This window comes from Bufo bufo, chromosome 3 (assembly GCF_905171765.1).
Source record: "Bufo bufo chromosome 3, aBufBuf1.1, whole genome shotgun sequence".
NCBI lineage: Eukaryota > Metazoa > Chordata > Amphibia > Anura > Bufonidae > Bufo > Bufo bufo.
In genome coordinates this window covers 372,811,395-372,836,559 of record NC_053391.1, presented here as the reverse complement: position 1 = coordinate 372,836,559, position 25,165 = coordinate 372,811,395, and the positions used below count along the sequence as shown (strand labels likewise).

Genomic DNA, 25,165 nt, shown 5'->3' with positions numbered 1-25,165 from the left:
AGCCTCACATATCCCCTCTGTAGCACATTTCAGAAACCTCACAATGCTTGGAGAAAGGGATTCACTTTTAAATTTGCTTCTGCAACCAAATTTCCATTCACAGCAAAACCTTATAATCTCCTTGACAATGTTACAGAAGAGCCGTATAGACCTCTGAGAAAAGATGGCAAACAGACGCATCATTACCCCACCGACAGCCATCTGTGGTTTCTCATGGGTTCCACTAAGGCCTCTTGCACACAAACCTTCCCCCCCCCGTTTACGTTCTGTTTCTTGCGTTCCGTATATATGGAACCATTTATTTCAATAGATCCGCAAAAAAAAAATGGAATGTACTCTGTATGCCTTCCATTTCCGCATTTCCCTTCAAATATAGAACATGTCCTATTATTGTCCGCATAACGGACAAGGATAGGACTGTTCCATCAGGAGCCAGCTGTTCCGTTCCGCAAAAAACGGAATGCACATGGACGTCATCCGTATTTTTTGCAAAATACTGAAAAAGCCATACAGCCGTGTGCAAGAGGCCTAAAGCAGACATGAAAAGCGAATGACATCTACATCTTCCTGCTGGGTTTACACACAGCACAGAAATGCTTGGTTTGACCTACTGGTTTACTAAAATATATTCAGTTAAATAATTTTCTGGTTGTTTAATATTGAAGACTTATCCTATCAGAACGGTGAGGGTCCGACTCCTGGCACTCCCACCGATCAGCTGTTTGAGAAGGCCTCACCACTCCAGCGAGAGCTGCAGCCTCCTCGCAGCTTACCAAGCACAACACCGTCCATTTTATAGCGGCTGTGCTTGGTATTGAAGCTCAGCCCCATTCACTTGAATAGGACTGAGCAGCGCCTAGGTCACTTGACTGCTGAACATTATGTCATTGGCCTAGGAAGAGGCCCTAGCGCTAAGTGCCGCAGGTGATTGGTGGGGGTACCGGAAGTCTGACCCCCACCGATCAGATGCTGATGACCTATCCTGAGGATAGGTCAACAATATTAAACACCCGGACAACCCCTTTAAAAGTGGAAAGTATGGCTATAATGAGGTTGTCGCCATTGTCACACTGACATTATAATATTTTTAAGCTTCAGTTTTCTATCTAATTAATCAGGTTTAGATTAGTATGGGTTTCACTTGCCTAAACCTGTGTGCAAACCCAACAGAACATCATAGATATGCCATTCATTGGATCATAAATGTATTTCCTTAAGCAGCAAAAAGGAGGCGATTCAAGATACTGTAGGTTTTAAAACAGATGACCTGTTGGTGGGTACTCTCCTTGAGCATTTGGAAGCAGATTTTCTCAAGCTTTATGAACTAGGACAGTGATCAGCAACCTCCGGCACTCGAGCTGAGACTACAACTCCCAGAATCCTACTTTCACTTCTTTGGGAGTTACAAGAACAGCCATGTAAGTGTGCATGCTGGGAGTTGTAATTTCACAGCAGCTGGAGTGCCGAAGGTTGCTGATCCCTGAACTAGGAGTTCATCATCATTCTGCAAACTTGTGAAAAGACTTTACAATGTAAATACATGACAATTTTTTTTTTTTTTTTTTATATATATTTAAAAGAAGCATGTAGTCCGCATTCTGTTAGCAGGCTACAGGTTTCTGTAAATGAGCCTGCAGTCTGCTGACACATCTGTTGGGAGTTTCAATTCACGGCAGCCCTGCAGATCCCTGTCTGAATGCTCCCTAAGCTATAGTCTGCATAAATCACAGTTCCCTAAATGTGCAGTTTCCTAAGAGTATATTCAGACAGCGCCAAAGTTTTTGCCATGAGGCCAGGACATACATGGCAAAACCTGCATGTTGTGATGCGCATTAAAACCGCAAAACTGCAGGTATTCACTTTTTTGGGGGGAAAACGAGCCTGAGCCGTGCAGCAAAAACAGGAGCACATTCACACTGTCTGAATATGCCTTCAGGGTACATCCACACAAAATGTATTCAAATCAAAGGCAAAATCTGTGGCTGAAACCTGCAGCTTAAATTGACATGATGCAGATCCGAAATCCCTGCCACATTTCAAGTTATGAGTGAATTCCATTGTGGAAATTTTTAGCACTGTGGATGATTTTTTTTTTTTTAAATCTACTGCTGTAATACACTGCAGATTTTGTGCATGCACAATCCGCAGCGCATCTGCCCCGTGTGGCCATACCCTAAAAAGTGCACTTACACGCTGCAGATTTAGTTGCAGGAATTTCATCAAAAATCCATTCCATTCATTTGAATGGGGCAGAAAGCACATGGGTTTCTGCGAGCCCCATTCAAGTGAATGAAACTGATCTTCAGTTGTGGAAATTTCTGCAGTGTGGCCACAGGGTAGTAATGTGCCGTGTGGCTGAGAACTGTGCTATAAATCCACACGTGGTTTTACCATGAATTGTTGCGGTTTTGAGCCACACTGCTTGTATAGGTAATGCACATTGATGTGGTCCACCTGGTGCAAGACTGAAATCAGCATTGCAAAACGACAGCAACTTGCAGTACAGCCGTGCAGTTTTGCAGCGCTGTGCGCTACTGCCCTGCAGCCTCATTATGTACGGGCATCTTGGCAAGGCAAGCCTTTATTTGGAGCTGCATGCTTTTGGTAAAGGAAAATTATCACATCCTCACAATTCAGAGACCTACGCATAAGCTTTGCACAGTTAGAATAACTCTGTGCAAGATAATTTTCCTCTACAAATATACAATATGAGTTATACACAGATCCCTACCCTACCATTTGGGTTGAAAGTTACCCCTGTTGTGTGTAATATGTAGTCTTAGCAGCATTACATGGTAACACAGTAAATAAAGATCTCCTCTCTCCTAAAGCTCTGTGAATTGACACAAATGTAACTTTGGTTAGGACACCCACAATTACCAAAGAATGAGAAAAGATAGGCAAGACAACCTACTTAGATGAACGTGAAGAAGGACAGAACAAATACAATTTATCAGTCGAGTGGGAGCCCAATCTGCGATAAGATCAGAATTATGGATTCCTATTCTGGCCCGCCAATACAACTGCAGCTTCCAACCTAACACACATTGTAGTGCTGGTCAGATAAATAATTAAAATAATCCCAGACTAACTATGATTATAAATCAGTGGCCCATATTTTCAACCAAGTCTACATACACCGGTAGAATATTCAATGCCACTAGGATTGTCCACCCTTATGAGACTGTACCATCTTCGGAAAGTTTGTATAGCGAACATCAAAAATAAACCTATGAGCAAACATCTCATGTAGGATCTAGGGGTTCCGAAACAGCCCTGCATACAAGTGATTCTTCTGTTCTGTTGGTTTCTTAGTATTCAAAGGTCCACAGGGACCTACACAAAGAAATCATTGAGCCCTAAATGCAAACAGGTTTCATGTGTAAGTTGCTAGAAATCATAGAGTTGTACTGTACATAGAAAAGTATAGTAGATGTATTCATCTGTGACGTCTTCCTGCTCCAGCCCTGTTAATGTTGGCAATGAATCTTCAAGCTCAAGTTGTACTTGCTTTGGTGGCTAAGCTTAATGCTATTCACATGGACTAAAAGGACCTCTAATATTCAAGGTAAAATTGACAAAGATTTTTGAGAAAATATCTTTTGAGGTGTTACAAAATGCAGAACAAAGGCGATGTAATCATTTATATGACCTTTCCAATTTCACACACACAACATGTTGTCCAATTCAAGAGTAATGTATCCTTAAAATGGCATGGAATACTATAACAACTGTAAAATAATTCTAGATATTTGCAAGGGGATATACAGCATGTCGACTCATACAGCTTCAGCCAAGACCGGTTATTACAATCATACTGTGTGAATACTCAAGCTTCACGACTCCCAGAAAAAGGGCAAAATTAGCTGCTGAATTATGGACATTTACCATGCAGGACAGAATCTTAGAAATGACTTTATACATTAAGAAAGTAAGCAACTATTTTTAAGGGTTTCTGTAGGAATAACATAAAAATGGGTGGCAGCAGCCTGTCCTAGAATGTGAAAAAGACTGGTTGCCTCCACTTGCAGAGCTGCCTGGATGGTGAGAGAGCGGAGCCTCACCACACGGCTCTACAATAGATGGTAATGATGTGATCCTGCTTACATCATAGCATCATGGCTGAGCAGCCCAACAGGAACGCTCACCAATATGTAGTATATGCCAAAGCATGGTGTGCAGTGAGGCCCCACTCCCCCCCCAAGGCAGCTCTGCCAGTCCTGCTCACATCATAGGACAGGTCACTTGCAGCCATTTTAAATCATTCCTGGAGAACTCCTTTAAGTTATTTCCCCCTTCCTGCTTGTTCAGTATAGCGGTGTTCAACAAGGTTCCATCAGAACAGTCTTGCCCTTAATCTGCATGTTTGTACTGGTCCTAATCAGAAGGCAAAAACGGCAAGTTCACAAAACCACTATATTACACCAGGAGATACCAGAATGGTGCCATAGGTTTCGTTGTTCTTTCCAATTAGAAGTACTTCTGCAATACCAATATTAGAGCAGACAATCTGATCTATGCTCATGTTTGCATTGTGCATGTACAGGCCGTCTATCACGGTCTCAGTCCTCACTCAAGAAGTAATGTCATGACTCTCAAGACATTACTTTCTTTTCAGCAGTTTTAAACTTTGGGGTTGGGGTATTAGGGTATCATACTGATCTGCTCCTTCTATTAGAACCAGTGTTAGACTGGGGCACCGGGGACCACTGTACAATATAAATGCAAATATTAGATGCTCACACAGCAGCAAAATGCTGCATGATAGATGAAGGGGGCACAAGCAGTGACATCAAGAAGATGGGTTCCTGGGGAAAGAGAATACTGTCTGTACCTAGAAGTCACCTCAGCCACCTGATGCATCTATAATAATAAAATGGGTCGTTTGTTAAATAATTGACACAGTTTTTATATAAGGAGTCATAGACTGGTTGAGATGCTGTACGCTGCCTAACTGTATGTGGTGCAGTCTGCATGCTGTGCTATGTGCCACTAGGGGCTCACCCTAGCTCAGGGGCCCACCGGGGAATTCAACTGCTCCCCTGTGGGCCAGCCTGAGCCTGAAGAGGACTATCATAGTGACATGCTCCAAATCCTTTGCGTCTCTGTATACAGTCACACATTGTCTGCTTGCTGCTACCACTAAACACATACAGTACACCAATGTATTATTGAGTTCACTGTACAAATCATATATATGCAGTAAACTTTCTCTAGTTGTAGCTTGGGGCAGATATATGCATGTGTAGTGGATTTGGAGCCCTTTATCTGGAAAAACTCTTAAAGGTTTATTCAAAACGGCAAATAAATTTTCAGATTAACAAAAACTTTTCAGGGATGAAAATCCATGTAAAATTTCTGCTTTTGATTGTCTATAGTCTGCTAATCTCTACAATATGTAGAATTTTGTATGCAGCAAAAAAACAAAAAACAAAAAAAAACAGACATACTGACAGACTGTTTCTTGACATGTTACCTGCATGGCATGAGACAATTTGCTCAGGTGCCTTCCATGCTTTGAACATAAAAATGGCAGCTGACTTAGAGCCTTAGGTCATGGCATCTTGTAAGGAAATTCATTGCTTCTTGGCAGCACACTGGTCTATGTACACAGGCATGTATTGCTGACAAAAAATGCTAGGTTATGGGCAGAACCATCCCATAAAAAATTGTTTGGGGACCTACAGAGCAGATTGCTCCATATAAATAGTGCCGATTTGGTAGACTTTCGATTAGGCAAAAAAATAAAATCTGTCCATGCATAAAGATCTTTAGAGGTCTTAATAGGAGGTAAATCATGTTTTACACTCTATTCATCCCTGCACAGTGCTGGAAGATAGCATCTCTCCCAGTGTGACAGAGGATTTGCTCTTGTGAGAAGAACCCCATATTTAAACAGCTTGCAGTTTGCCGAGAAAGGGATCAGACCCCTCCTCAGTAAATACAACTGGCATATAATCTTCCCACCAGTTACTGCTTAGCAACCAACATTGTCAATTTCACCGTACCCTGCTTGTAATTTGCAAGCCTCCAGAAGAACGTTAAACTTCCATGCAAGAACCTCTAAAAAAGAAAAAAAACTTTTTCTTAAAGAGAACTTGTCACTATTACTGACATATATAATGAAATTAATTTTATGTTATAGTAGTGGGTACAATTGCATCCACTAAACAGCCCCCAAACGTCCCAAAGAGAGAACTACCTGGTTGTGGTGGGTCACAGCAGGTCTCAAGATCTCCATCAGCTGACTGGCTGAGAAATTACAATTGCACGGTCTATAACACCACTGCTTCTTTGGAGTCATAGTTAGTACCAGTGATGGCCAGTTCGCCCGCGAACACATGTGGGCTGCCATCTTAACTCAAGTCCGGTGATGCACAGGTAAGCCCTTACCTGTGCCTGTGCCGCGAGCCGGTCTAAAACAAATGCGGTCACCGGGAGCAGGCAGTTCCGAGAACAGCCCGATAAAGGCCCCCGGCGGCTGTTCTCGGAACTGCCTGCTCCCGGTGACCGCATTTGTTTCAGACCGGCTCGCGGCACAGGTAAGGGCTTACCCTGTGCATCGCCGGGCTTGTGAGTTAGGATGGCAGCCCGCATGTGTTTGCGGGCAAACACGGCGAACTGGCCATCACTGGTTAGTACCACATGATGGAATATTATACTATGATCTACAATACCATACCGATGTTATTTTTATAGGTTTACGTTAAAGACATTATCCACACACACAGCAAATATCAGGCAGTTAGCCCAATGCTGCAGTGTGCACAGATCCAAAGTAAACTCCTCAATTGAGATCTCTAAATTAAGGGGGTTATTACTGGACATCTTGTAATGGGCAATCCAAAGGAGAGCCAAACATCCCCTACATATGGCCATGTGCCAAAAAAAAAGAAGCTAAAAATCTGTTAAACCTCAGCAACCAGTGTCTAATCTGCAGTGCCATCCTGCCAGGAAAAGTCTCAAGGGGTAGAATAAATGTGGAGCACTTCTGGTTTATTTAAAAGGGGATGTTTGGGATTTTAAGAAACTTGTATGGGCAACAAGTGGTATAAAATAAAAAATAACCAGTACTTATGGACCGATGGCAACCATGGAAATGTTGGGGGATTTACTGGGTAGGTACAGCTTACAGTGGTGACCCGCCTCAGCCAGTGATTAGCTGAGCAGGCAGTCCAAGCCACTTCCTGTGTGTCAAGCCTGAGACCAGGAAGTGGAGAGCAGCAGAGACCAAAGCTGCATTGGAATGGTAAAGGCAGGGGATTGGTGAAGTGAGTAATTATATAATTTTTTTTAACCCATCATACCCTTGTTTTCTTTAAAAAAAAATATTTCCCTGGAAAACCTCCTTAAAATTTTCATCATGGAAATGAACCTAAAGATGCAAAATTAATGCCTTGGGGGTCTGTGTATGAAAACACCGAACACTGGGAGCAATTATGATCTTTGCTTCTTTGGCGGATATAACTCCCAAGTGATACTCTTTATGAAAACTTATGAAGAGATGCTGCTGAGAATTAGCTTCCAGTTAACAGTCCCTGTAACAAACAATTTCAGCCACGTCCTTTAGTGTCTCCAGAAACACTTGCTAACCTATCATTTTCGGTAAAGTTCCCAGCATTAAATATATAGGAGTCACCGGTCAAGTAACAATACTATGAGAAAGCGGTGCAACTACTCAGCCGTTATTTATTGCTCCAATAAAATCAGGGCACAAGATCACCAAACTGCCTATTCCTGATTTATAAAGACAATGCCATACGATACACGATGGATAACGGCAGTTTCATAAAATTATTCCATATCTTATTACTGCAGGGAACCCATGAGAAATCTTTCCACTCCTGGGGAACGCCCCATTCCATTCCTGCCTCAAAAAAGCTTGGTCTTAAGGGCTCATGCACTCGAACGCGTGTGGCTTGTGCCCGTATTGCGTCCCGCAAACAATGGGTCTGCAATATATGGGCATCGGCCATGTGCGCTCCGTATCATGCAAGCGTTCACTTAAATGGTTTCACAATCCGCAAGATATGGAGCAGAGCAGAGGGCCAACATAAGCACTTCAATGGGATTTCGGCCTGTGCCTCCGCACTGCAAAAACTAGAACATATACTTATATTTTTTAGCGATGCGGACTGAATGTTGCGGATCGTGGACCCATTCAAGTGAATGGGCAGGGGCCGCACACGTTTGTGTGCATTAGCCCTATAATGGTGGCAAAATAATTATATTATTCTTATCCAGGCTCACAAACCCTCAGTGTTCATAGGGTCATAAAAGGATGGGTTGGTCAGCCACTGAAATTTTTTTCAAACCAGCTCATTTGGTATATTTACCTTACCGTTCCCATTCTAATGCTTATTGGGTCCCCCCATTGGTCTCCATTTCCTAATCCCATGTGCACATACAGGAAACATGTGGAGATGCATGCACAGCCAATCCCTGGCTGAGATGGGTCACCGCTGCAGCCTGTGATTGGCTGAGTGAGCCCTTCGTGTTAGTTGATAGAGACCAGCAAGGAGCCCGGTAAGCATCCTTTAATATTTTACACCCAAGACTGTTTAAAAAATAAATAAAAAAATTCAGTGGCTGGACAACCCCTTAAAAGAGGGTCTTTCACCACTCCTGACATGTCTGTTTTTTGTAAATAACTCAAATCCACATGAAATGACAATTGTGGGGCATCTTTCCTTATAACTTTAGGATGTGCCATTCCTCTATTGTTCCTGCTAGACGCTTATGAATAAAGGTCCATCTAAGTGTTACCTGTTGGGCATGTGTCCCCGTACAGTCTGATACTGAGAGCTGCCAGGGTCAGACTATGCAGGGACACAACCCTGGTAACAATCAGTTGTACCTGTATCCATAAGTTTCTAGCAGTAATAGAGGAATGATATGATGTCCAGTTAGAAGGTGCTCCAGAATAGTTACTACATGGGGAATGCAAATGGTTACTAAAAAGGCACATCAAGAGAGGTTACAGGTCCTCTTTATGGGAAGTGGCCATTTGCCTGTGAAATATGGAATCTGAACATTTAAAAGGATCGTTCAGACCAAGTGACAGGTGTGGGTAATATTACAATACACTGTGGTCTATGTAGAGAAAACGACAGAACAACTACCAGTATTTAAACAGAAAATAGCAATGTGACATTAAAGCCTAAGGTTTATATGAAGTGAAATGTATACATCTTGTACAAGTGTATCTGCTTGTACGTATACAGATGTGACAACTCTGCTACGGCAGGTTCCTAATATACAGTGCATTTTGATACACTGAAAGCTAGCGTGGTAACAAAAACTAATATATATATTTTATCTCTCCTTTGGTTTACCTTCTGAACTTGATTGCCACTGCAAAAAGTGCATCTAACTGAAATATAATAACGTTTCAGGAAACTTTAGTAAAGGCATTTTTATCTACTGTATGTAGGTCGAACACTAGCAGAAACAAAAATAGTTCAAAACGACAGCTTCCTCTCCCAAAAAAAAAACTGAATGGGGGATGTGGGAGAATTCAATGCAGCATTTATACAAAAGCCCTCATACAGAGACAAAAAATTTTTTTTTTTTAGATGAATATAGATTTTTTACTATTCTGTTTTCCGATCAATAAAATTATATTAAAACAATGCAATGTATATGCCCAATCCTTACAAGATAGGGATGGGGACTACAATGTGAAAAATACAAATTACAGAACACAAAAGGACTGAAGAATTCCCAATATCATCATCGGACATGGGGTCTATAACTTCTTTATCAAAATCATAAGGTTCAGCTTTGTAATAGGACAAATGGTGGCAATCTGATGCATTAACAAGCTCTTCCCTGTTAGTTTGTGCCTAACACTTTAGCGCAGTGTTAGCATAGATAAAGACAATGTTATCAAATTCAAGTTCTGTACATATGTTGTGATGTACAAGGTTCATAGTGCAAAGTACAGTGGGAAGTCAGTGTGTAATAGGGATCTACTATGTTCTTGGTAAATACATTTTTAGGTATACAAGTCAAATGAACCCTCATCAAAACTTCAAGAAACACATCATTATAGTAGATCGACTGATCAAGGGGTTGAAGTTCACCCACTACCACAACAGGACAGTCATTTATTCAGCGTCATGACTTGTCCATTCTGGGTCTTTTTGGTTTAAGGTAGAAGCTACTAACAAAACTTTACTTACATTAACCCCCAGACATTCTCCAAAATAAAGCAGTGAGGTATTCCCCTTAGTAGGAACCAGGTTTCAGACCTTTAAAGGCAGGACCTGATCATCTCCCCTCGTATGTCCCTTCCTCTGTTCATTTACTACACCTCCTTCCTGCTCTACAACGTGACCCCTGGTGTGCCGCTTTTCGTACATCATGTTGCACACAGCTAAATCAACGCGAACAGTAAAAGAAGTGACTGGGCTATGAGGCTCCTGATGCTTTCTTTAGCCAACTCTACAAAAAGAGCATGAGGCCGAGGGCAACTCACAAAAGGGATACAAAGCAAAGAGACAGAGTGTCAGAAATTTAGAGGCCATTCACCAAGAATGATGGATTAGGGTGAGAGGATGCTCCATGCGGCACAGCCTCTGAATCATATGAAACCAAGCACTCAGTTACTCGCTCATTCCAAGGATAACATGTTCAGCTGGATGGTCTTTAGAATTCTCATCATCTCTTCAATCCCAGCCATTATCCTTGATCATGTGAGCTAATTCAATGATGTATTTTCCTTCTTTATACTTCTGGCTGCTTTCAAATGCATGTTCCTAGGACAGACAGAGAAAACTGAGTTAATGGACCAGAGCCTGCACAAGAAATGGCCATTGTATTTAACCTCCTATCGTTGGAACAGGATAATATCTTTGAAAAGTCAAAAAGGGGCAGTAAAAACCGAATAGGTTTACATAGTAGTATTAAATAAGGGAAGACCTGGAGAGGAGTAGCCAAACTTTGCTATATTCTTCCTCACGAAAATGGGGTCCCTGAACCAAGATCTGGAAATTGTCCAAAGGTGCAACAGCACATAGGCTTTAAGATGCAAAAAAAAAAAAAAAACAACATGTCCTAATTTATTTGCCACCCCATACAGGTGAAACTCGAAAAATTAGAATATTGTGCAAAAGTTCATTTACAGTATTTCTGTAACGCAAATTAAAAGGAATTGCATTAATGCAGCTTAAAATTTGAATTTTGTGAAAAGGTTCAATAATCTAGGCTCAAAGTGTCACTCTAGTCAGCTAATTATTCCATACCCCCTGAGCAAAGGGTACCTCAAAATTGTGACTGTGGGGTTTCATAAGCTGTAAGCCATAATCATCCAAATTATAACAAAGGCTTGAAATATCTCGCTTTGCATGTAATGAGTCTATCACATATGTTAGTTTCTCCTTTTAAGTTGCAATACTGAAATAAATGAACTTTGTACAATATTCAAATTTTTTTTGTTTCACCTGTACTTATGTCATCAATAAGTCGAACAGGTTTTTAATCTAAGAAATAGACTCTAGTGGCAAGTGATTGCCTCCGAAAGCAGCCAAATGTTTTTTTTTCTTCTGGACTTTTGGGGCCCACTATTTCATAAGAGCCACGACCCCTAGGAGGATCCTATGGTACACTGGATGTTTCAGCTATACATTGAACCTTTTTTGAGAGCTCGAACAGAGGGGAGAGGCCAAGGGCAGACTGGGAACTTAAAGTGACCCTGGAAAAAAATACTAAAAGTGGCCACATTTTGAAGTTGGGTCCAAATTGATGGAAGGCAGGGCCAACAATACCATATTGTGGCACATTATACCACCCCAACAGAGCCAAATACCACAGTCCATCACAAAATACTTCCAGCACCACAAAATAATCCCCAATAACTTCCACTGGCCGGCCGTGTGGAGGGCTCAGGTGGCTCCCTGGGCATCGGCCCATCAGGAAATTTCCCTGTAAGGTCTATGACCAATCCGCCCCTGGGAGAGGCTGTGATACAGCTCAGTGCAGAGGGCATTTAACAGGTCACTTGTAAGAGCAGAACCTGGCAGAATAAAATTGTTAATATTCTCACTGCTCCTGATGATAAAAGCGACACATAAATTATGGTCAGCAGCTGTTTAAATTACAATCCATATAACATACATAAATACACTTTGTGAATTAAATGGTTATTCTTGTGGGGGAAAAAATAATAAATATTAGTGTTCCATATGCAAGCCTTTACATAGATATACCTTTGACTCATACCTTGATTTAACATTTCCAAGCTTTCCCAACTGGTACCCTGGCCACTAGACTGGAAGTTCTGTAGAGCTTTGCTTTCTGACACACCAGGAAACAATTTTCTCTCTCCTACGTGTTGAGATGCCATCTAATTAGGTGACCAAAGGGTTTTTGCTCTGTTACACAGTGTTTAAGCCTCATCCCTTTGGTCCTTCCCCTCAAGCTACTTCCTTTGAATTATTTTCTGAAAATACCCCCTAGCCGGGTCACACATAGTGCAGCTATCAGAGACAATCCACATCTCCAGTCAAGTCCCTGTTTCACCCCCCAGCTGCATTACGAATAACCTCAGCTCCTGATAAACTGAAGAGTAGCTCATGACCCTCCCTCCCCCCCAAACAGCTTCACCGTGTTCTACTTTCAGCGCTGCCCACTGTACCTTTCGTCAGCAGCCCAGAGATTATGAAAGCTGCTTGTAGCAAATATATAATTGGATAGAACATTTATGAACATTCAGAATATTTACGCTGATAAACGGACCTTTCCTCTGACCCTTATCATTGTATACATACATGTATACAGTAAAAGGCTATGGATACCTTGGAGGCAATTTTTATCATTGCATTCTACTCATTTTGGGCAAAAAAATACTTTTTCAAGTGGTCTTTATTTAAAACTAGCAGAAGGACCCGGCTTCGCATGGGTACATTTCATTTAATGTTTGTGTGTGTTGTTAAAAGATAGACAGTATCCACTATAACAGTGACATCTACAGTACCCCGCCCCTTTAACAGTGACCTTCACAGCCCCCCCCCTTAACACTGACCCCCCCTACAGTGCCCCATCTCCTAAAATGGGACCTCCACAGCAGTCTACCCTTTTAACAGTGAGTTCCACAGCACCCCACCCCCTTGACAGTGACCTCCACAGGGGCCCACCCCTTAACACTGACCATAGGTTACAGTGCCCTTAACAGAGACCTCCACAGCGACTGCCCATTTAACAGTGACTGCCACAGTACCCCCTCCCTTAACAGTGACCTCCACTGTACCCTGCAACCTGAACAGTGACCTCACCGTACCCCGCTGCCCCTTTAATAGTGGTCTACACAGTCCCTTCCTACCTTAACAGTGACCTCCACAGCGGCCTGTCCTCTTAAAAGTAACATCCACAGCGGCCTCCCCTTTAACAGTGACTTTCACAGCGGCCGCCCCTTTATTAGTGACCTCCACAGTACCCCGTCTCGTTAACAGTGATTTCCACAATAACCCACCCCCTTAACAGTGACCTCTACAGCACCCTGCCCCTTAACACCGACCTCCATATCGGACCGTCCCCTTAACTGTGACCTCCACCGTTCCCTGCCTCCTTAACAAAGACCTCCACAGCGCCCACCCCTTTAACAGTGACCTCCACAGCACCCCATCTCCTTAACAGTGATTTCCACAACACCCGGCCCCTTAACAATGGCCTCTACAGCAATCTGCCCCTTAAAAGGTGTTTTCCCATCACATACAATGGGGGCATATCGCTAGGACCCACATCTACAACGAGAATGGAGCAGGGAAATGAATGGAGGGCGCACTGCGCATGTGCAGCCTCCCTCCATTCATTTCAATTGGGCCGCCGAAAACAGCCGAGCTCTGGCTCGACTATTTCAGTCTGCCCCATAGAAATGAATGGGAGCAGGGGCGGTGCATGCACGGTGCACTCTCATTCACTTGTATGGGAGCAGCGCTTGGTGGTGGACGGACCCCTCCAGCCACCACTCTCCCCGCTCCGTTCTCCTTGTAGGTGCCCACACCTATCAGACAATAGGGGCATATCCTAGTGATATGCCCCCATTGTATGTGATGGGAATACCCCTTTAACACTGACCTCCATAGCGGACCTTCCTCTTAACTGTCACAGCAGCCTGCCCCTAGGGTGGCCAGAGGTCTGGTTTTAGGCCGGACAGTCTGGCTTTCAGACTCCCTGTAGGTTGATGCTACTGCCTTTACTCCAGAGTCAGTAGATTGTTGGCTGGGAGGTATGGTCATATATACAGTACAAACAACATTTTAAAAGTGTATACAAAACAGAAGCAGGTAAAAGGTGGAATATGAATAATTATACATATATACATATACATACATATACATACATATATACACACACCTTACAGCTAAGTGGCTTTGATAGAAAATGCAGAAAGTCAAAACATCAACTAACACAGTGTATACATATTAAATATCAATACTTACTATATACATTTAAACACAAATCACACACAGACAGCAATTCAAAACACCACCAGCTATTTTACCTAGCGATATGTACAAGGCAGACAGATCCTGTGAATTACCAAGTCAGACCATTTTACTTTAATACCTTATAATCGGGTCAGTGTGTAGACAGTGCAACAGATTAAAGCATTTGCATCTGCAATTTTTGTCACTCATAGGCTCATTAGGGATTCAAGGAATGATTTTGGACATGCACCACGACAATGAAGATATTCTACAATGATGCTACATCTCAATTTCCCATTTAAACCACCCATTGCCTGCACAATTTTTACATTGTGCTGTACATCTATTCCACTGTAAATAGATTTTACAATTAAATCAAGCTAGAGAGTAATTTGATTTTGTGGGTAAGTGGACACATTAGAACCAACCTGTCATTTCCGCCAATGTTACTCAGATGACGTGATATGCACTCTCCTGCCATTCACAGCAGAGAGCTCAGTTAACAGGTTAAGACATTTAAAGGGAACCTGTCACCAGTTTTATGGTGTCCTAACTAAGGGCAACATAAATAAGTGATTGATTCTCTTAGCACAATGCTGGGTCACTTTCTTTAATTGACCCAGTCAATCTGCCAACATCTTGTATTGAAAATCACCAGCTGATAATGATGAGTCCTGAATATTCATGAGTTCCTGACTCTCCCCGCCTACCTGCTGCTGATTGACAGTTATTTTCCATATGAATCAGCAGCAGGTGGGCGGGGGAGTGGCTATAGCTCTGAATTAAATAAACGCTGGACTCCATGACATCACGCTGGACGCAAATCAGCTCATTAGCATGCAGCATCTTTGTGTGTATATTATGAGGTAACCATCTGTCACACCAGTAAGTGAATACATCTAAGGCACTTTTTAGTAGTTAATGATTGTATATAATTTGTTAGATTATAATCAAATATCCACATGACAGGTTCCCTTTAAGTATATTTAGGGTGTTTAGACAGCTGTTGGGGACCCTAGAAAGAAGTGGTTTTCACTGTTTCGGTCTTCTCCGTTTTTACATACAAGAGCAGAGGCAGCACCGCCATTTCTATCGGTCCCAGTGGTCATGTGCTGAAAGAGGATGCTGCGGGGTCTGTCTGGAATAAGCACAGCCCAACAGTGACTATTATCGCTGCAATAAGGTGGATTTCCCCTGTATATTGGGCTACTGTCATAATGTACACATATCATGATTCATACATATATAGTAAATGATTACATATCGCACATCATCATAAATGGACAAGAACACCATGCCCCCTGTGTGAAAAACTGTAAATACTAATAAAAACCCTGCATAGCATGGCATAGTAAACATTATAGCGGTAAGTTTCTGCACTGTCTTTTATAGGTCCCAATGTTCCCAAGAGTAAGCAATGGATATATTCTTTTAACAGTCTGTGCCCATCAGAAGATATGCCACAGATGCCCGCTACACTTGGGTGGCATCATTGTTGTTCAAATAGTTTTTTACACTGAAGACAGACCCAGCCTACAAAACAAATGTAATACTGTATGCAGCCTAATAACACGGAAGAGCACAAACTGAGCATGGGCACCAAAATAGACTATACATACCAGGTATACAGAGTATGGACGACGCGGAGGTCAGTTAATGCACCCCCCCTTCCTCACCCCCAATGCTATCTGTACACTAGAATGTAAAAAAAGTAGTCAGCAAATAATCAATCCTAGTCCACAGGACTGAAAAGAAAGAGGAAAAAAAAAATTGTAATACTTAAATAATCAATTGTTGAGCAAAATAAATTGAAACAGATCCTAGATTATGTAGAGGCCTACGGGAGAATCGGCAATCAATCTACCAAACATTCCTATTCCTATTGTCCCCCGTGATCACTTCTTTAACTCGCATTGAAAATAATGCCATCAACGTAAAATACACTGCTAAGAAAGGAAAATCCTCCAACTGCTGCCAAGGTTAAAGCTCAGGAGTCAAGCTTGAAATTGTATTCTCTCTAGAGTCATGTGCAACTGTGGTGCACTGGCAAATAAACTATATTTATCCTCCCTGGAAGACAGTAGGCATCCAATATGCCCAGCACGAATCAGTGGAAACAAGCCCTGCCTGTATCAGCAGTAACAGACAGATACTGCAGGAATGCACAGCTGCCATAATGTAGGAAAAAGAGGACAACCTGATAAGATGTTCTGCAGGTAATGGGAAACCTGGATCATTTTTGAATTGCAAGGAAACAAGGCACATTCACTGCAATTTGTATGAGGGTTTTAAAAGCATAGCTTCGTATGGAAAAATGAGTAATCCTGGTATTGAACCGAACCGGGTATCAAAGTATCGAGTTTAATATCCGATGCAAGTCTACACTACAGATGGAGAAAATAGGAGATCCAGCAGCAGTAATGGGGACACAATACAGCAGAACTAAGGACCAGTCGCCTCTCCTGACATGTCCGTTTTATTAACTACTTGCATTCCCCATGTAATAATTCTAGACCATCTATTCTTATGACTTTACATTTTGCTATTCCTTTATTATTCAATTCTTGAAGTTATTAAAGAATTACTAGCAGTCTACAATGAAGGTCCAGATGGGCATTACCAGTTGGGGTGTGCTCCTATAAAGTGGGATACTGACATTACTGACTGGACGCTGTCAGACACACTTCATGGCAAACGTAACTAAATCAGACATGTCAGGTGAGGTTACAGGTCCCCTCCTGAACTATTTCCCTGCCAAGGACGTATCTTATATCATTGCAGGGTGACACTTTAGCCAAAGACACATGTCATACATCCTCGCTCCCGATTCCAAGATCTCAGTACTAGCCATGATACATCTCGATATGCAGCCATTAGAAATTGGTCCAAGGGTGAGCTGCATATCTCACTTCTGACCCAATTTTTTTTTTTTTAAATCAGATAAAATTTTTATTATTTTGTAAAAATAGACAATATCATTTTACAAAATTCTTGTGTCATATATTATGTTCAACACAGCTCAAAAATACTCATTGTACAAAACAGGATAGTCAATAAACAGGATCCTTAACATAAAGATCCCAACAACCCAAATCCCCTCCCCCACCCATTGTGAGACCTTGTTGTGAGTAGATAAGGATAAACATGTGTAATACGGTACCTATTTGTTTTAGTAACAGACCATGACGTCACCTATGCACTATAAAGCTTCAGCACACTCGGCCCCATCTCTCCCCTCCCGGGTTAGCCCGAGAAGATCCTCAGACTAGCGATGTTCTACAAACTCCAGTTCTGTCAATCCAGGGGCCCCAAACGGTATCAAATTTCGACATGCAATTACGCTTCATGTATACTCCTCTTTCCAATCTTATGACTGTATTCATTCTGGTAATGAATTGTGATATGTTTTGGGGAAGCGGCTGTATCCATTTAGCAGCTAGGGTTTTGCGTGCCTGATATAAGATTCTGTTGATTCAGATTGTAACATTTGGTGGCAAGTTATCCGAATCTAACATACCAAGCAAGCAAAACCTAGGATCCAGTTTATAATTAGCGCTATAAAAATTTTGTTTAATAAATTGATTATATCCGTCCAATAGCCCTGTAGCGCACTGCAATTTCACAGCATATGGAGCAATCCGGCCCCTTCTTCCCCACATTTCGAACACTTGGAGTCAGATCTATATCCCACCTTCCATAAGAAGATTGGAGTTCTATATACCCTGTGTATCATACAGAGTTGAGACAGTCTAGCCGCTTCGCTAGGGGTTAGAGTAGGAATCTGTGCAGGGACTTCTTCCCATTGGCTGGCTGAGATGGGACCCACATCCCTCTCCCACTTCAACTTAACTTTGAGCGGATATTTTTTCAGCTGCTCATATAGCAAAGTATTATAAGCATCCGAAATAGCTCCTCTTACAGGACCTGGTTCTATCAGTTTTTTAAGCATGAGATGTGATACAAATTGTAGGGGGCGCACTTTATCCTGCGAACTAATAGCGTGCCTTAACTGAAGGTATTTATAGAAATGGGTAGACACTAGGCTATATTCAGTGCAAAGTTGTGCAAATTGTTTTAGGATACCTTGTGAATATAGTTGACCTAAATTCCATAGTCCTTTACGTTCCCAATCAGGAAATCCCTGCAGTTTGGACAATTCTATTAAATGAAGGTTATTCCAAACAGGAGACAGGTCCAATAGTTCCTGAACACCCAGAATTTCCCTAACTTTTACCCAGACCCTCCTCATTAATCCTACTACTGGGAGGGGTTTAAAAGAGTCAGGTAAATTTTTCTCCATAATCGAAATAGGCTGGCAGACCCCAGATGCCCACTTCACCAATTCCCCACATCTTCCCATTTCTCTCAGGGACCCCCAGCCCTAAAGGTGTTGCAACTGAGCTGCTAAGAAATATATAAAGGGGTTAGGTAACGCCAGTCCCCCCGCTTCTTTACCACACTGTAATGTTTCATATCGGATTCTACTATTTGTATTTTTCCATAACAAGGATCTAAATATTCTCTGTAACTTATAATAATAATGCATGGGAATCCATACTGGTGAGTTATGCAGTATGTAGAGCAATTGCGGCATCCATATCATCTTAAGAAGATTACCTCTACCCATCATTGACAATGGAAGCTTATGCCAGGTGATCGCTTTCTGTTTAAATCTATCCATTAGTGGTACTAGGTTATTCGCTATATAAGCTCGGGGCTGTACTGAAATAGTGACTCCAAGATATTTAAAGGAGGAGACCACTTTCAGGTTCACATGATCTAAGCAAAGAGATTCCGGAAGAGGGGACAGCGGAAGAATAACTGACTTATTCCAATTGATTAATAAACCAGACTGTTTTCCAAAGTCTGAGATTACCGATATAATGGGATCTATTCATGATGTCAGATCACCCACATATAATAACATATCGTCCGCATATAGCGAGACTCTTTCCTCCACCGTCCCCCTCTCCAGACCTCGAATCAGTGGGTAGAACGCAAAATACAAGCCAGGGGCTCTATAGCAATGGCAAACAGGAGGGGTGACAAAGGGCATCCCTGCCTGGTGCCTCTCTCCAGTGTCATCATTGGGGATAGCTTACCATTTATTCGCAGCCTAGCTCTCGGTTGACTATAGAGCAATTTTACCCAATTAATGTATCCAGGGCCGAATCCTAGTTTTGCCATAACCGCCCATAAGTATTCCCATTCAACACTATCAAAGGCCTTTGCAGCGTCTAAAAAGAGACCACTGCAGGGCATCCCACATCCCATTCTGCTCCCCTCATCTGAATATTGAGGAACAGACGCCTAAGATTTAATGACGTGGATTTTCCTGGCATAAACCCGCAGTGATCTTCATGTATAATGTGAGAGATAACATTCAGGAGCCTATTAGCAAGTACCTTGGCCAACACTTTTATATCTACTGTTAAGGGCGAGATGGGTCTATATGAATCTACCATATTGGGATCCTTATCTGGTTTACAGATCACCACCACCAATGCTTCTCTCATAGAGCTAGGCAAAATACCTGTCCTATAAGATTCATTAAACACCTGTAGGAGATGCGGGAGCAAAACGTCATGTTTTTTGTAGAATTCCCCAGGCAGACCATCTCCCCCAGGTGCTTTTCCATTAGGATCTGACCCAATTTCTAAAGGCTGTATCTCTTGATGTAGAGCAGCTAGCACCACAATCCTTGTCTTGTTTTAAAACTTAGCTCGTCAGCTTTAAAACACCAGGATACACAACCTGATATATTTAAGGTTAAAGCAGCCCTCCCCCTTCAGCTGGCTGTGGTGTCAGGTAGGTTGAAGAAGAGGGGAACCTACTGAAAGGCTGCAGGAGGAGAGGAGAGACACAGATCCTACTCGCTCTCTATCTAACTATACATGACTCCAGGGGGAGGTTAAAGGGGTTTGTTGGAAGTTAGATATTGATGACCTATGCTCAGGATAGGTCATCAATATCAGATCGGCAGAGTCCGACTCTCACCACCCCTGCTAATCAGCTATTTGAAGAGGTTGAAGAGGCTGTGGCGCTCCGGTGAGCACAGCAGCTTCCTCACAGCTAAACAAGCACAATGCCGTCCATTAGGTATCGGCTATGCTTGTTTTCGCAGCTTAGCCTCCATCCACTTGAGTGGGACTGAACTACGCCTAGGCCATGTAACATCACAGGCCTAGGAAAAGGCTGCAGCACTCACCAGAGTGCCGCGGCCTCTTCAAACAGCTGATCAATGGGGGTACTGGGATTGGGACCCCTGCTAATCTGATACTGATGACCTATCCTAAGGATAGGTCTTCAATATTAAAATCTTAGCCAACCATATGGAAAAAAAAAAAAGGAAAGGCTAGAAGGAGTAGATAAGCGCAGCTACTAATTTTAGAATTTAGGTTTTATTTGTACATGTCAAAACTTCAAAAACAGTCCTGGCTACCAAAAGGTGCAAAATGTCCAAACCCACCTGGCAGTTAAGGGTTAAATACAAATCCAGCAGTGAAGTTTGTCAGGTGATCGAACCTTTTATGTTATATGAGCAGCGCCATGCCGTGAGCAAGCAGGGATGTGCCGACGACAATACTGAAAGTGCCCATACAATCGAGCACATACAGCGCCAATGATTGCTCCATGTAAATGGACCTGAATGAGCGCTAATCGACACGCTATATCGTTGATCGGTGCTTGATTCTAGCAACAAGTAATCTACAAGATTTACAGTGTTTAATAACTAGAATCTATTCAGGAACAAATTTATAAGCTGAGAGATGTTGTTACGCTAGATTTATATTAAATGGCATGCACTTACATATTTCCAGCCCAATGTTGTTTTGCAATTTTCACAGTAGATGTCTGCTACAGCATGAAGTCCTGTAAGTAACACGCGCTCTTCTGCAGGTCCGCAACCAACGTTAACACTATAGTTATAAAAAAAAATAAAAAAATGTGAATTTCAAAAATATCTAGACTGCACAGTAAAATGATGTAATCGTAGCAGGAGTGGTTTACTGGTGATTGGCAGTTATTCAAACAGGACAAAATTGGTGGCAATTATTAACTATGCACATACAGTAGAAGACCTTTTACAGGGGTTGTGCAGTGCTACTATATTGAAGACCTATCCTGTGATTTATGATTATACTGAGGATTGGGAGTATCCTCAGACACATTTGGAGCAGACACCTGAGCTCTTGGTTTGGTTGTGCTATCCTCAGGACAGGTCATGAATATAAGATCGGCAGGGGTCAAACTCCTGGCACCCAGGTGTTTGACGGGTAAAGGCGCTCATGCGAGCACTACTTCCGCTTTAAAATTACCTGCATGTCGTCTCTTCTGTACAGTCGTGGCCAAAAGTTTTGAGAATGACACAAATATTAGTTTTCACAAAGTTTGCTGCTAAACTGCTTTTAGATCTTTGTTTCAGTTGTTTCTGTGATGTAGTGAAATATAATTACACGCACTTCATACGTTTCAAAGGCTTTTATCGACAATTACATGACATTTATGCAAAGAGTCAGTATTTGCAGTGTTGGCCCTTCTTTTTCAGGACCTCTGCAATTCGACTGGGCATGCTCTCAATCAACTTCTGGGCCAATTCCTGACTGATAGCAACCCATTCTTTCATAATCACTTCTTGGAGTTTGTCAGAATTAGTGGGTTTTTGTTTGTCCACCCGCCTCTTGAGGATTGACCACAAGTTCTCAATGGGATTAAGATCTGGGGAGTTTCCAGGCCATGGACCCAAAATGTCAACGTTTTGGTCCCCGAGCCACTTAGTTATCACTTTTGCCTTATGGCACGGTGCTCCATCGTGCTGGAAAATGCATTGTTCTTCACCAAACTGTTGTTGGATTGTTGGAAGAAGTTGCTGTTGGAGGGTGTTTTGGTACCATTCTTTATTCATGGCTGTGTTTTTGGGCAAAATTGTGAGTGAGCCCACTCACTTGGATGAGAAGCAACCCCACACAAGAATGGTCTCAGGATGCTTTACTGTTGGCATGACACAGGACTGATGGTAGCGTTCACCTTTTCTTCTCCGGACAAGACTTTTTCCAGATGCCCCAAACAATCGGAAAGAGGCTTCATTGGAGAATATGACTTGGCCCCATTCCTCAGCAGTCCAATTACCATACTTTCTGCAGAAGATCAATCTGTCCCTGATGTTTTTTTTGGAGAGAAGTGGCTTCTTTGCTGCCCTTCTTGACACCAGGCCATCTTCCAAAAGTCTTCGCCTCACTGTGCGTGCAGATGCGCTCACACCTGCCTGCTGCCATTCCTGAGCAAGCTCTGCACTGGTGGCACTCCGATCCCGCAGCTGAATCCTCTTTAGGAGACGATCCTGGCGCTTGCTGGACTTTCTTGGACGCCCTGAAGCCTTCTTAACAAGAATTGAACCTCTTTCCTTGAAGTTCTTGATGATCCTATAAATTGTTGATTGAGGTGCAATCTTAGTAGCCACAATATCCTTGCCTGTGAAGCCATTTTTATGCAACGCAATGATGGCTGCACACGTTTCTTTGCAGGTCACCATGGTTAACAATGATTTCAAGCATCAACCTCCTTTTAACATGTCAAGTCTGCCATTTTAACCCAATCAGCCTGACATAATGATCTCCAGCCTTGTGCTCGTTAACTCAGGTGAGAATGTTAACAAGACGATTACTGAAATGATCTCAGCAGGTCCTTTAATGACAGCAATGAAATGCAGTGGAAAGTTTTTTTGGGGATTAAGTTAATTTTCATGGCAAAGAAGGACTATGCAATTCATCTGATCACTCTTCATAACATTCTGGAGTATATGCAAATTGCTATTATAAAAACTTAAGCAGCAACTTTTCCAATTTCCAATATTTATGTAATTCTCAAAACTTTTGGCCACGACTGTAGAGGTGGTGCACTGAAATTACACATCAAGTGAATGAAATGATCGTCCCATTCAAATGTATGTAATGACACTGCGCAGCCGCTGTAAAGGAGATGGTAATTTTAAAGCAGAAGCTGCACTTGCATGACCGCCGCTTCCTATTCCAACAGATGATTGGCTGGGGTGCCGGGACTTATCCTGAGAACAGGTCATCAATACAGTCCCACTGCAAACCTCTGTAATGTTATTCAGAGCTTCTTAGCCCAAACTATATGAAACAGCTGATCTTTACTGGAGCAATGTCCAGGGTTGTAGTATACCATTGGATCGTCCAGTAGACCTAAGTCCTGATCAAGGTATAGGCTCCAAAAGATCCATCAATATGAAATTGATTTTGGGACAATTCTTAGATTGCTGAATCAAAAATAGCATATAGAAACTTATAAGTTATATAGCGCAATATACGGTAACAATCATTTCCTCAGATGAGCCTCAGCTGCCCCATTATGACAGAGGCAATATCCCATTAAAAGGATAGGGCGTTCAGCTGATCACCCCAGGCGTGTACTTCCCACACACCCAGCAAACAGCAGATCTTGCCAAGTGAAGCCATGACCAGCCAGACAATTCTACATGCCAGCCATTCAGATGTAATACAAGAAGAGCCCAAGTCTGCATAAACGGTAGATGCTCAAGCAGCAAATAAATCTTCATGGCCTGTTGGGATATTGAGAGGTTGCTGGGACCTCTTAAAAGGGAACCCACCATCACAGTGCATCATGTTATAGAGCAGAAGGAACTGAGCAGATTGATTATAGTTTTGTGGGAGAATATTCAGCAAAACTTGTAATTTATACATTTAAAGGGAATCTGTCAACTAGTTTTACCCTATAGGAGCTGCGGACATGCACGGGCAGATCTCCGCTAGCATGTCCGCAATATACCTGTGTGCTTCGTTTAAAAAATGATTTTATAGATATGTAAATTATCTAAGTAAGGTGCCCAAGGCGTGGTTACTTACGGTTAAGGAGCCCAGCCACGCCCTCTGTGAAGGAGCCCAGCACCACCTGCGTCCAGGAATCTCCTTCTTGCTCACAAAGTTACAGTGCCGTAATTTCGCGATGCGCGAGCTAGCGCATGAAAGTGTCGGCAAAGTCTTCGTTCCTTTTGCTGGCATCAGCCTCAGTGAACGAACTGTGCAAGCGCTAGCTCGCGCATCGAGAGATTACTGCACTGTAACTTAGTGAGCAAGGAGGAGATTCCTGGACGCAGGCGGTGCTGGGCTCCTTCACAGAGGGCGTGGCTGGGCTCCTTAACCGTAAGTAACCACGCCTTGGGCACCTTACTTGGCCAATTTACATATCTATCAAATCATTTTTTAAACTAAATAAAACCACACAGAGCTATGGGACAGGTATATTGCGGACATGCTAGTTGAGATCTATCCGTGCATGTCCGCAGCTCTATAGGGTGTTTTGCGGACCCCCTGTGGAATTTATACCGAGATAGCTGTCATTTACTGAGAAGACCCCGTGTACAACTGAACTCGGAAACAGCAGAGATTTAAAATGTATAAATTACAAGGTTTTACTGAATATTTTCCAACAAACTATAATCAATCAGCTCTGTACCTGCTGCCTGCAGATTGGAATGCATTTTGTGGTGACGGGTTCTCTTTAAAATGTACCTAAACCTTCACACACTTTATTAAAGGGAACCTGTCACCGGGATTTTGTGTATAGAGCTGAGGACATGGCTTACTAGATGGCCGCTAGCACATCCGCAATACCCAGTCCCCATAGCTCTGTGTGCTTTTATTGTGTAAAAAAAAACGATTTGATACATATGCAAATTAACTTGAGATAATTCA

The 25,165-nt window shown here is 42.4% G+C and overlaps 1 protein-coding gene across 2 annotated transcripts in view; it reads right to left on the bottom strand.

Moving 5' to 3' along the window:
- Positions 1-9,608: 9,608 nt before the first annotated feature.
- YPEL2 (yippee like 2) overlaps positions 9,609-25,165 on the bottom strand; it is a 91,670-nt gene continuing 76,113 nt past the window's right edge. For both annotated transcript variants that reach the window (XM_040424659.1, XM_040424660.1), the window contains 2 exons: positions 21,241-21,349; positions 9,609-10,760 (listed from right to left, as the gene is read on the bottom strand). In XM_040424659.1, the coding sequence (XP_040280593.1) occupies positions 10,671-10,760; positions 21,241-21,349 (199 nt within the window). In that variant the 3' untranslated portion in view covers positions 9,609-10,670. The remainder of the gene's footprint in view (positions 10,761-21,240; positions 21,350-25,165) is intronic.